The following is a 13,351-nucleotide window of genomic DNA, read 5'->3' as shown; positions in this document are numbered from 1 at the left end:
GAGGGCATGAAAGCAGTGCGAGCTAGATTGAACTGGCAAATGAGCTTGAGGGATAGTTGAATAGAGGCTCAGTGGCAGATATTTAAAGGGATATTTCAGAATACACACTAATGAGAAAAAATACCCAAGGGGACAACCTGTCTTTCGTAGTTAACTAAAAAATTTAAAGACAGTATGAAACTTAGAAAAAGGACGAGTGGCAGGTCAAAAGATTATCAAAGAATGATAAAAAGATTGATAAGGAGGAGAAAACTAGCTAGTAATATAAAGACACATAATAAGAGTTTCAATAGATAATTAAATAAGCAAGGAGCTAACAAGGTAAATGTTGATCCTATAGAGAGTGCACCTGGGTAATGGATAATGGAAAGCAGGGTTATGGGCAGGTAAATCAGGTAAGTATTTTGCATCTGGCTTCACTGTTGAGCTCACAAGTAACATCCCAGAAATAGCTGTAAATCAAGAAATGGAGGGAGAGAGGAATTTTTGACAAGGTGCCATATAAGACGCTATTAAATAAGAAAATAGCCCATGGTGTTAAGATACTGGCATGGATAGAGGATTGGCTGACTTGCACAAGGCAGAGAGTAGGGATGAAGGGGTCTTTTTCAGGATTGCAGCCGGTGACTAGTGGTGTGCCTCAGGGTTTAGTGTTGGGACCACAACTTTTCACAATATACATTAATGATCTGGAAGGAGGAACTGAGGGCACTGTTGCTAAGTTTGCAGATGATCCAAAGATCTGTAGAGGGGCAGGTCGTTTTGAGGAAATGCGGGGGTGGGGGGGCTGCAGAAGGACTTGGGACAGGCTAGGAGAGTGGGCAAAGATGTGGCAGATGGAATACAATGTGGAAAAGTGTGAAGTTGTGCACTTTGGTAGGAAGTAGAGAGGCATAGACTATTTTCTAAATGGGGAAATGCTTAGGAAATCAGAAGTACAAAAGTGACTTAGGAGTTCTGGTTCAAGATTCTCTTAATGTTAACGTGCAGATTCAGTCGGCAGTTAGGAATGCAATGTTTGCATTCATGTTGAGAGAGCTAGATTACAAGAGCAGGGATGTACTTCTGAGGCTGTATAAGGCTCTGGGCAGACCCCACTTGGAGTATTGTGAGCAGTTTTGGGCTCCATATCTAAGGAAGGATGTGCTAGCCTTGGAGGGGGTCCTGAGGAGATTCACAAGAATGATCCGTGGAATGAAGAGCTTGTCCTATGAGGAGAGGTTGAGGACTCTGGGTCTGCACCCGTTGGAGTAAGGGGTGGTAAATGATCCAATGTTTATTCAAAAAGGTTAAGTTGAATTTATGGAATAAACATTGTTTTGTGTTTAAAAACCCACGTGTCCATAATTGTAATACCACACCTGGAGACCAAGCTGTGTGCTTCCAAAGCAACAATATATTAAAGGGAGAGGTTGGTTGAACTCCATGATACATTTTGGGGTTCTGAAAACGCCGCTCCCATAACAATATGCTACAGAATATAGATGATTTTCTTATTAGATTTTATATATGAGCACAAAAGACAATTCAACTTCTTAATTAGTAATCTTGCTTTATACAAAAGTATTACAAATAATTAGAGTTTGTACCATTCTTTCTAGTCTATGTTTCATCTTGTCTCTTTCAATGCAGACTTCCCGATAAGCCTGGTACGCTTTATTCACTTCATCCTGTCCTATCACACTTTTTTCATTGTCTAGAGAAGCATTAAGCACCTGAAAATATGGAACAAAAACTTTTGTCAAAAATGTTTTTTTCTGGCAATAGGTCACATATGCGCTCCAACCCATTTATTTACATGCACAGAAAAGCAAACTTTCAGTGAGGCCTATACTTTTAAAGTGAATAATGAATTTCAGGAATGCTATCTGTGTCACTCGTGAGTCATGAGCTATACAAAACTTGATGGCAACTTGACCTTAAAGGCAAAAATAGTGTCTAAAAACTATAGATCTTAATCAAAGAAAGGAAAGCTCATGGTAGCAAAAGTAACTTTAGAACTTAATTCCAAATGGTTTTTGTATTGTGTCACACCTTAAAGACATTCATTTTCACGCTTCCATTTATATGTTCCCAGTTACTGTTTATGATATTGTAAGCACTGAATGAGCAAAAGCCATTTTATTCAAGTCCATTCCTTTCATGATGGCACAGAGGTTACCACTGCTGCCTCACAGCGCCAGGGACCTGGGTCAGTGGCGTGCAGGGGGGGGGGGGGGGGGGGGGGGGGGGGGGGGGGGGGCATTGGCCCCGGGCATCCATTGGATGGGGCATCCAATCAGAGAAGGAAATAATTTTTTTTTTTTTTTTTTAATTTAGATTACCCAATTATTTTTTTCAATTAAGGGGCAATTTAGCGTGGCCAATCCACCTACTCTGCACATTTTTTGGGTTGTGGGGGCGAAACCCACGCAGACACGGGGAGAATGTGCAAACTCCACACGGACAGTGACCTAGAGCCGGGATCGAACCTGGGACCTCAGTTCCGTGAGGTGGTTGTGCTAACCACTAGGCCACCGTGCTGCCCCAGAGAAGGAAATAAGATAGTAATTTTAAAATTTCAGCGGTGATAAATCAATTTTTGGAGGCTCACCACACTGCAGAGGCAGTTGTTAGCCCTTTATTCCTTTAACATGGTGTACCTTTTCTGTCTAGAGAAAATGGTGCTTCTCCCCATCCCCCCACACGCATGCGCATGATGTACGTGGTGCAACCATCAAAAGCAACAAGCAGACGTGGCTGTTCGTTCCTGCGTTTCCTCGAGTCATAACTCGTCTTTTCTTCAGCTTTTTGTGCATCTAGATTAGTTATTTTACCTACTCAGGTCAGTGAATAGCTTTAGAATGGGTGCAACTACGTTTTTTATAGGTTTTCTGGTGATATTTAATTAAATATTTACGTGGGATGTAGTAAGAGTGAAGCCTGGATGATCAAAGGACTGCTATGGCATTTAATCTCGGAATAGGAGACATTTATTCCTTAACATGCTAATATTCGAATACAGATACCACTAATTTGCAAGTCTATGATATAAATTGCACAAAATTATCAGTGGAGAATCAGTGTGAAATAATTTGATACGAAGGAACAAAGAAATGAAATATGGTTTATCCGTCCGCAACTGACCGATTGTTTACCATTTTCTCATGTGTCTTACGGTTTTTGAGATAGAAAATGAAATGTTACGAGTATTTTGTGTACAACCGAGTGGAGCACAGAACAGGAAAAAAAAAGAGGGCCAGAGTCGAAGAAGAGTCCCATCAAAGAGGGGCATTAGATGCATGGATAAAAAGAAGTAAAGAAGAAGTAGGAGAACCTGGAGAAGTAAAAGATGATGTGGGTGCAGAGAAGGATTTTTCTGATACGGATTCAGCTGGGTCAGAACATAATACTCTCTCTCCTCAGTCTCGTTGTCAGGATGATGATCCATGTGAAGAAAATAAAGAAGATTTTAGCATATTTTTGCAAAGAAGCGATTTTGGCTTTTTGAAGAAACCGATTCCAGATCATTTGAAGATGACAATATTACAACATGGCCCTGAAAGATATCAGAATAAAAGTGGTCCATTTGCTGAGAAGGATGGGAGATCATTTTCCGAACAGTGGTTTGATAAAGTTTCCACAAACGGAGAAATTGTGGAGAGAAAATGGTTGTTATACTCTCCATATCGGAAAGCATGCTACTGTTTTGTTTGCTTTTTGTTTTCAAAGGAGCATTTGTCGTCTGTGTCAAACTTTGGAAAGGAAGACGGTTTCTCCACTTGGAGAAAATTAAATCCAACAATACCTGACCATGAGAAAAGCCCTTCTCATAGAGCTCACATGAGGGAATACCTGAACCTCGTAGTTCGACTCCATCATTCAACTACGATAGATGCTGAACTTCAACAGCAAATGTCTGCTGAAAAGAAAAGATGGAAAGCTATAACTGAACGGATTGTCGTAGTTATATCCTTTCTGGCAAAACAGAATCTGGCCTATCGTGGACATCGAGGAGAAGGAATATCTGGGTTATCAGAGCCAGGGGAGACAGTCAGTGAAAATACAAGAAACTTTCTAGCAACAATCAGACTTTTGGCCAAATATGATGACATCTTAGCAAAACACTTGCAGAGAGGGAAAGAGAAACCAAAAAGTGTCACCTACTTGTCCAACAGAATTCAAAACGAAATAATCAATCTTCTTGGTGAAACTGTCAAGAAAAATATAATTTCCGAAATTAAGGACGCAAAATATTTTAGCATAATGCTGGATTCAACTCCAGATATTGCCCATGAAGATCAGGTTTCTGAAATTCTGCGTTACGTTCATATTGATGAAAACAGAAAAGTAGAAATAAAGGAGACATTTCTGGGATTTTTTCAAGTCAACAAGAAAGGTGCAGTCAGCCTGGTAAATAAAATTCAGGAAAAATTGGAAGACGACAAAATTTCCATGAATGACTGTCGTGGTCAAGCATATGATAACGCAGCAGTTATGGCTGGAGTGAGAGGAGGTGTTCAACAAAAAATTCTTGAAGTTAACCCAAAAGCTGTGTTTGTGAACTGCGAGAACCACAGTCTCAATTTGGCCTGTGTCCATGCAAGTGAGGTGCAACCTGTTGTTGTTACATTTTTTGGCATTCTAGAAAAACTCTTTAATTTTTTTTCTTCATCTACTTCTCGTTGGGAAGTGTTAAAATCATTTGTCACTCGGACTGTGAAAAGACAGTGTGACACAAGATGGAGTTCCAGCCATGATGCTGTGCAAGTAATCCACGAAGAGTGTGACAACGTTATTGCAAGCCTTCAACACCTGCTGGAAGGAGAATTTTCAAGGGAAACTAAATCTGATGCAGGATCGCTACTGAACTCTATTCAACAGTTCCCGTTTATAGCTTTATTAAATTTTTGGTACTCAGTTTTATCATCAGTGGAGAAAGTCTCAAAATGTTTGCAGGATCCGAAAATGGGGTTCCATGAAGCGTCTTGTGATCTGAGAGGACTTATTCATATCTTGAATTTGAAGAATGACGAAATTATCCACAATGCAATAGATTTAGCCAATGAATATTGTGAAAATTGGGGAATACCAATTGCACGAACAAAGAGAAGAAGAATAATGCCTAGAGAGTCAGCAAGAGATAGTGGACTGACGGCACAAGAAGAAATGAATAGAGTAATGGTAGAGATTGTGAACAGATTAAAAACTGAAATTGAAGACCGCAGTGTCCGTCTTCAAAGACTCAGTGACCGATTTTCTTTTCTTCTGAACTTGAATTCAGTAGTAATTGAAGATGAACAAGAAAGAGAGAAATTAAAAAAGGAATGTTCAGACTTTGCAAATTATTATCACAATGATGTGGTTGCAATTCAGTTATAACAAAATTATTGATTTTGTGATGCTCTTTCGAGCTGGAGGGAATAGAGTTCCCCCGATCCTAAAGATGCTCTGGAGTCTTTACTGCAGTATGGGAGGGATGTCTTTCCGACGCTGTGTGTTTCATACAGATTACTGCTTACAATCGCATTTTCAGTTGCAAGCTGTGAAAGGTCATTTTCAAAACTGAAATTAATAAAAACATATCCGAGGTCTTCTATGTCACAGGAGCGACTGACCAACATGGCTTTAATAAGCATTGAAAAAGAATTTATCACAGCTGATGTAAAAAGTGAAGTAGTTCAGGTGTTTTGTGACAGGAGGTATCATTTGGGGAAAAGAACTTAATAAATTTGATTGATTTATATTAAAATCGAATAAAGCGTTTATTTCATGTTTTATCTGTGTTTATATATTCAAAATGTTTTCCTTTCTCATAATATTTCTCAGTATATTAGGCCTTATACTTGAGTCTTTGGGGCATACAATCAAGATTTGCCCCGGGCATCACCAGACCTCTGCACGCCACTGACCTGGGTTCAATTCCTGCCTTGGGTGGAGTTTGCACATTCTCCCCACCCGTGTAGATTTCCTCCGACAGTACAAAGGTGTGCGGATTGGCTATGGGTGGAGTTGTGGGGATGGGGCAGCGAGGTGGGCTCTTTTGAGTGTCGTGTAGACTCAAAATGGTAAATTGCCTCCTTTTGCACTGCAGAGATTCTATGACTTTTGGATTATTCCATCCATTGGCTTCTATTTCTATTTGACACAGGCTGACATATTTTGCCAGAACACCAATCGCTCGAGTCTGTGCTCAGGATATCTCAATGCCACTGGGGACTGGCAAGATGGGCTGCAACTTGAGAGGAGGAAGATTCAATTTCTTATGCTCTTGCTGCTTTAGCCATCACATACTGCTTTCAATTATATTGAAAACTTATGGCAGTTAATGCAATTTAGCATTGAAGAAAACATATATTAAATGTGAGGGGGGGGGGGGGGGGGGAGGAGGATGTGAGATTTAACAAGGAAATCAGAGGAATAAAATGCTTCGTGGAAGGCCGAGGCCTATTGTCAAATATTAAAGTGCAAGGATAGATGAACCATGTATTAATAACCTCTGAGGATCAAGTAGTAATTATGCAGAACTTTCCTTCTAGAAATAAAATTCATAAGAAGGTAGAATATGCATTGCCCATGGAAGATGCAATAATATGCTAAACAGACTTTTCCACATTCTATTCTTGATATGCATAAATGCAAATGCTTCCATCAAAAGCACGGCAAATTACATATCACAACCCATAAATTGATTAGTTTAGTTTGAAGACAATGATATAAACATTCATTCCATCTCAATTTTCATCATAGATATATATCTCAAGTCTATCAACAGCAGCATAATAAATTAGTCTATTTGTCACTTATGGTACAGTTTTGTAAATTAGAAAAAAATACATTAAAGCTGATTTCAGATTGACTCAATCCATATTTACTCTTAAGGAAACTTATGTCAGATGATGTAATTTAGCACTAAAAACAAAATCATTTTACATATAAAAGGAGGAAATGAAATTGCTATATGTCTATATAAATGGAAACTAGCAAACTTGTAGATTGAATCCCACATGACCTTTCTGAAGTTACTCAGTTTAATGGACTGTTCACCCTTTTTAATATTTGTCAAAAGAGACACAGAGTGACAGAGGGACACAGACACGATTTTCAGGTGGGGTTTCTTGACCCGCTATCCAAAGAGTCGGCATGGAACACACTGCTCTGACACAGTCTGCCTCACAGCCCTTTCATGCTCCAATGAGTGCAAATTGGCTGCAAGCAGGACTTTGTCCCTCACTCAGGAGGAAATCCTGTCTTAGAACTGCAAGCCAATCAGATTGGCCAGCAACATTCTAGTCCCTGCAGCACCAGAAGCTGCAGTAAATAGGAATGGGACCTCATGCAGTCCCCAGAGCCAACGTCCCAGGATTCCAGGAATAGGGACGTTTCGGGGTCTCAACTGGACAGTAGGGGATGGGGTGGAGGAAGAGGCCAAGAGTGGGGATGGGGATTCAGTGGTTACTGAACCTTATGGGGGAAGTGCCCAAAGTTAAAAGGGTACTTCCGATGGAGGTGCACCCCTCCCCACCAGAGGCTGGTTTTGGGCTTCCCCGATCCCCTGCAACACTTCCCTCCCTCCAGCCTAAAAATTGAGGCTGAGCGGGAAAAGGCCTTAAGTTGTCAATAATCGTCACTCAAGCCACTCAATTGGGGCAAGGTGGTCATCCCGTCCGAGGCCTCACCTGCCCCAATGTAACATTACTGAGAGGTTCCAGCGGCAATCTGTATTAATTTCATGATGAACCCCACTGGGGGAGTGTAATATTCAGGCTGATTGTGTTTGTGGGGGGGGGGGGGGGGGGGGGGAAAGAGAGAGAGAGAGAGAGAGAGAGAGAGAGAGAGAGAGAGAGAGAGAGAGATGAGAGAGAGGAGAGAGAGAGAGAGAAAAGAGAGAGAGAGAAGAGAGAGAGAGAGAGAGAAGAGAGAAGAGAGAAGAAAGAAGAGAGAAGAGAGAATGATTGCGGGGTGGGGGAGAGAGATTCTGAAATAAAATTTTGAATGATATTAACAACTCTGAAGAAAAGATTATAATGCACAGTTTAATAAAAAACATTACCCTCTCTTCTAGTAACCGGGCTTTTCTCTTCAGGAAAGAATTTTCACATTCGGTTTCCTTCAGTCGTTTTTTGATGTCTTCATAGGCTGTGACAAGTGCAAAGTGGGAAGCAACAGATTCATCACCTGAAGAGGTTGCAATCGGGCTTAGCCTAAGATGTGTTACTTCAGGGCTTGCTTCTTCGTGGTTCAGTATAGAGATATCATCTTCCAGATATAGCCCTTCCATGCTCATACTTCATAGAATCCCACCAGTGTTCGCAGAAGCTGCCTCCTGCTGATCTGCACAAGCTATTTGTCAAACACAATATAAAAAGTACTAAATTTGCTGCAGGTAGTATCTTCTCACATGAAAATACGCAACGTTTCATACAAATAACTTGTTTCAGAAACGGAAACAAGGAGAAATAATTCAGCCTACTTTGCTGTTGGATTCATGTACAGGGCCCATTTAGATATTTTCTCCAGCCTTTTATCATGATGCAAAAAAAAATATTCAGTTACATAAAGGCATTGACCATTTTTTATGTAAATGCCTCTTTTAATTCAATATTTTATCGCCTCCTCCAATTAAAAAAAATTCAGATTCGCTCCACCTGTGTTCAACATACAGGAAGAGCTTAGAAACATTAACAAAGGAGGTTCCCTTCTTGCTTGTACTAAATTTAGGTCCCTCACAGAGGCCGATTTCATACAATTCCATTTTCCCTCTTTTGCCACATGTACACTCGCACTAGCATTGCTCATAACTTGTGACAAAACAGTCCACATTCTAATAACTCTACGTTAAAAAGTGTCACTTAATTTCCTCCTCTATCTCGGTGCTTATCTTGGCCTCAAAATTTTAATTGGTCACAATGGAAATCATTTTTGTTCACCTTGTCTGTTCATGTTAAATCTTATTCAATCAAGCGCGAGAAAACACAGCCCTAATAACGCTGCCCTTTTATCCCAGGGTAAATATGTTGCATTGCCTTTAGCATTCAGGATACTGTGCACTGTTGTGTTCCCCATGCTAAAAAGAAAAGGACACAGAAAGATTGGAGAAAAGCAAAAAGGATTTGCAAGATTGTTTTTACTTTTGAAAAGTGAAGAATTTGGTGATCTGATAGGTATTTAAAATTCTGAATAGGTTGGATAGGGTACATTTGGAGGAAATACTTTCACTAGTGGGAGAATCCAAAACTAGGGCCCATGAATACGTGGCAGTTACTAATAAGTCCAAGAGGAAAATAGGGAGAGATTCCTCCGACAGAATTTAGAACTCATTTAGGTGCTTTCAAAAAGGAAAGCAGAGCAGTGCATGTGAAAAATGGAATGAGATAGGCTGAAAAGTGGTAGATGCAATGGGAGGACAGTCATGTGGAGTACAAATACCAGTTCAGGTTAATTGGGCCAGGCTTGTTACTGTGCTGCGCATTCAAAGCGAGGTCAAAGCTACACACAGTAATCTAGTTTAATCAAATTTGAATAACATTTAATACTGAAAATGTTCTCTCTGCTTTTGCTTGGGTATAATCCCCAAAGTCCCATTTCCCTTTTCAGTGGTTTTTTAAAAAAGCCACGTTCAACCACTTTTAAAAGATTTATATATCAGTGCACCTAGATCACCTTGTTCTTCCACTGAACTAATATGCTCATTATTTTCCTCATTACTGTTCTAACACATTGGGCGGGATTCACAGAAATCGTGAAATGTGATTGGGCGGAGAATAGCCCTACAACCTTCCCTGTGCTTCTGAATCTATCTAAACCCTTCTACCTTCAAGGCACGACATGAAGACCCTCCTGCTGCTTTGCTCAGGATTTTCTTAACCTTTGCCAATATCAGTTTCTTTGGGTTGGTACTCGCATACCTCCGTGAAAATTTTAGAGTTTTTTTTCTATGTTAAATCCATTGGGAAAAAATGCAAGTTAATATTGTTGCTTTGCCATTCAAGTTATTGTTTGGCACATTTATCAGAATACAACAGTTAATTGAATGCTAGCCATGCTGATGAAAAAACGTTCTTACAAACTAACTTGCGTACTTTGTTAGTACAGTTGGAGGGCACCCAAGAGGCAAGTTGGGTTTTTAAAACCTATGTTACAATGCAATTACTGAATTGGCGAGTTAAGCTTTCAGCATATACCCTTGCATACATCACCCAAAATGCCCACAGGACTTCTAATTTCCACTGCACAATCTAGACTCTGCAGCAGTTCTTCAGCTGCCGAAACACTCAGACATGCCGTGTTATCTCTCGACTCAACTATTCCAATATCTCTTCCTGGCTGCCCTCCCACTTCCTAGCCTCTATAAATTTGACTCATCCAAAACACTGTTGCCCGAATGCTAACTACATGCCAAAAGTTCCATTCACTCACCATTTATGTTAACTGATCTATCGACTTCAGGTTTGCCGATGTCTCCAAGTTTTAAAATTCCTCCATTTTCTCACTCAAACCCCATCTTAATCTCCTACAGAACCCTCTTGAGATCTTCCAATTCGGACCCATTGCACATTCCAACTCTCATTGTTTTATAATGGACTCCGGTGCCTGCAGGTACCTCGGCCTTAACTTCTGGAATTCCTTTCCTCAACCTCTCACCTCTTTCCTTCCATGATGTTCATCAAAACCGCTGACAATTACTAACATCTCCTTTTGTGGCTCTGTCACATTTTGTTCCGATCATTCCTGTGGAACACCTTGTGACGTGCGGTATTAGTGGTGCTATATAAATGCAAGCTGTTATTGTAATAGATTCTGCCATTTTCATTATGCAAGTATGTTTCAGAACTCACAATGTGATTCTTGGCTATTAGCCTTTATAAGACTAGAACTATTGCTAAAGAAAGCTCCTATTAGATTAAGATAGCGACATGATATTACATTGATTAGGTCATTTTTGTTTGTTATTCATCCAATTACAATTCTGGAAGCAAATACATTTGATCCATGCTGATGTCGCTATCAGACAAGGTACTCCTGGATTAGCAAAGCAGTAATCTGTTCGACAATAACTTTTGGTGCTGTAAAGCCAAATAGTGTTCTGTTGTTACCTCACACCAGCATATGCTGAACTTACACATTTCTTTGCTAGAATTCATGTTCAATCATAATGAGCTAGTTGATGTTAAATTACAGTAGAGAAGTTTTTGAAGATGCAGTTGTTGACATTGCTGAGGTAGGACACTACTTCCTGAAACACTGATTACAAGTTGGGCATTGGGCGGTCAGAAAGCGTGAAATCTTCAGTGAAAAGAGCTTCAGGAAAGAAACAGCTCCAGCTGGAGGGGATAACAATACAGTTGCTGCCAGTTTGAGCAAAGTGTTAGTTACAAAATACAAGTTAACAATATTGGAAGCCAAATATCCAGACTTATACTGAAGGCAAAATATTCAAAGCAGTGGTTCGCACTGCTGCCTCACAGCTCCAGGGTCCCAGGTTCAATTCCAGCCTCATGCGACTGTGTGTGTGGAATTTGCACTTTCGCCCCGTGTTTGCATGGGTTTCCTCTGGGTGCTCCAGTTTCCTCCCACAGTTCAAAGATGTGCAGGTTAGGTGGATTGGCCATGATAAATTGCCCTTAGTGTCCAAAAGGTTAGGTGGGGTTACTGGGTGACACGGATAGGGTGGAGGCATGGGCCGAGGTAGGGTGCTCTTTCCAAGGGCCAGTGGAGACTTGTTGTGCCAAATGGTCTCCTTCTGCTCTGTAAATTCTATAATACTCTATGAAACAGGTAAAGATATTTGGGATAGGAGATCAATGATAGATGCACTACAAAATAAATATATTCCCAAAAGTAATTAAAGCAGCAAGTTCTGTGTAAAAACAGAATAAATGAAACCAAACTAAAACTCAAAGGGAGGCACGTACTAACACTCAAACTAATGGTATTGAAGAAAACCATAAAGAATGTAAAAATGTAGTGGGGAGGTGAAAATGTAGATAGAAAGATAATAAAGAATGAGAACTGCTTTAAAAAAAAAACACATCATAGAATCCCCACAGTGCAGAAGGAGGCCATTTGGCCCATCGAGTCTGCACTGACCATCTGAAAGAGCACCCTAACCAGACTCCCACCCTACCCCTACAACCACACCTAACCTGCACATCACTGGACATAAGGGGCAATTTAACATGGCCAATCCATCTAACCTGCACATCTTCTGTTGTATTTCTTCTTCAAATTCGTAATCAAAGCTTTTTGTCTTGTATTCATCAGGACACTTTGCAAGAATATGAGGGGAAAAGGAAAACAACAAGTTATTCTGTACAAGCAGAAAATGCTAATTGGTATTCAAGTGGACTCTAATTGGTAGAGGTGTTGCCAAGGAGAATGCACTAGTTGCCTGCCAGATAGCTGTCAAGCATTGTTTGAAATTTAAACAAGGCAGCTTGACCCGGAGGAATGAATCAGCGAATGGCTATCACTTATTTGTTTAGTTGACACAGGTGCAATGTTTATACATGTTCTTTCAGTCTGTAAAGAACAGAGCCTCATGTATCAATATATGTAGCTTCCAGTGCATGCAAATGTGCCACACTTGAGATCTTGACTGACAATTTTAAATTGGTTGTCAGTGTAATTCCTAGCACATGAGGATTATTCAGTAAATGTTATTCAATTGCAGAATTACATCTAATGTTGAACATTTGTGTTTTTCAAGCATGGGCTGGTTGGACACAGTCTGTACTTTGCTGACTGTGAACAGCGGGGAGGATGGGGAGTGGACACTGTACTCATTTGTGTGCTAGGAAGAACGTCTTTGTGGCTCAATGCAGCACTATGTTGGTGACAAATACCATATAGTAGCAGTGTGAAACAACTAGCTTCACCATAACAATTTAAGATTTTTTAAAATCGGACTTGCAGTGTGGTGCATTTGCATACACTGAAGATACAGATTTTAATACACAGGCCTTGTCCTTTGCAAACAGAAATAACATATTTGCACCTGTTTCAGCTAAACAAATAAGTGGCCCATTCTTCATGCCAACACCACCACTAGAATCCACTTGCCAACCATCCGTATACTCTTCTCATATAGTATAAGTTGTTGTTTTCTCCTTGTACTGACATTTTTATGAAGTATCCTGATGAGTGTAAGGTGAAAAGCTTTAACATGTCTTTTTTCAGCTATACTCAAGTTCTATGTAATATCAAGCAACTTCAAATACCAATGACCTTTGCAAATATAAAAAAAGATGGGGCCACTCAGATGAATGTCTAAATGCGAAAAATAAAAGATAAATATTTTGCATCAGTTTTTTTTGAAAATGGTGAAAGAAAGTGTACACTAGAGGATTACACGGAACAATCAGCATAGAAC

General features: G+C 40.1%; 1 protein-coding gene across 3 annotated transcripts in view; it reads right to left on the bottom strand.

The window, feature by feature from the left end:
* azi2 (5-azacytidine induced 2) overlaps positions 1–13,351 on the bottom strand; it is a 110,082-nt gene that overhangs the window by 88,436 nt on the left and 8,295 nt on the right. For all 3 annotated transcript variants that reach the window (XM_038797308.1, XM_038797307.1, XM_038797309.1), the window contains exons 2-3: positions 8,033–8,322; positions 1,590–1,715 (exon numbers count right to left, since the gene is read on the bottom strand). In XM_038797308.1, coding sequence (XP_038653236.1) covers positions 1,590–1,715; positions 8,033–8,266 — 360 coding nt within the window. In that variant the 5' untranslated portion in view covers positions 8,267–8,322. The remainder of the gene's footprint in view (positions 1–1,589; positions 1,716–8,032; positions 8,323–13,351) is intronic.

Source organism: Scyliorhinus canicula, chromosome 5, assembly GCF_902713615.1.
Source record: "Scyliorhinus canicula chromosome 5, sScyCan1.1, whole genome shotgun sequence".
Classification (NCBI taxonomy): Eukaryota; Metazoa; Chordata; class Chondrichthyes; order Carcharhiniformes; family Scyliorhinidae; genus Scyliorhinus; species Scyliorhinus canicula.
This window is presented reverse-complemented; position numbering and strand designations above follow the sequence as displayed.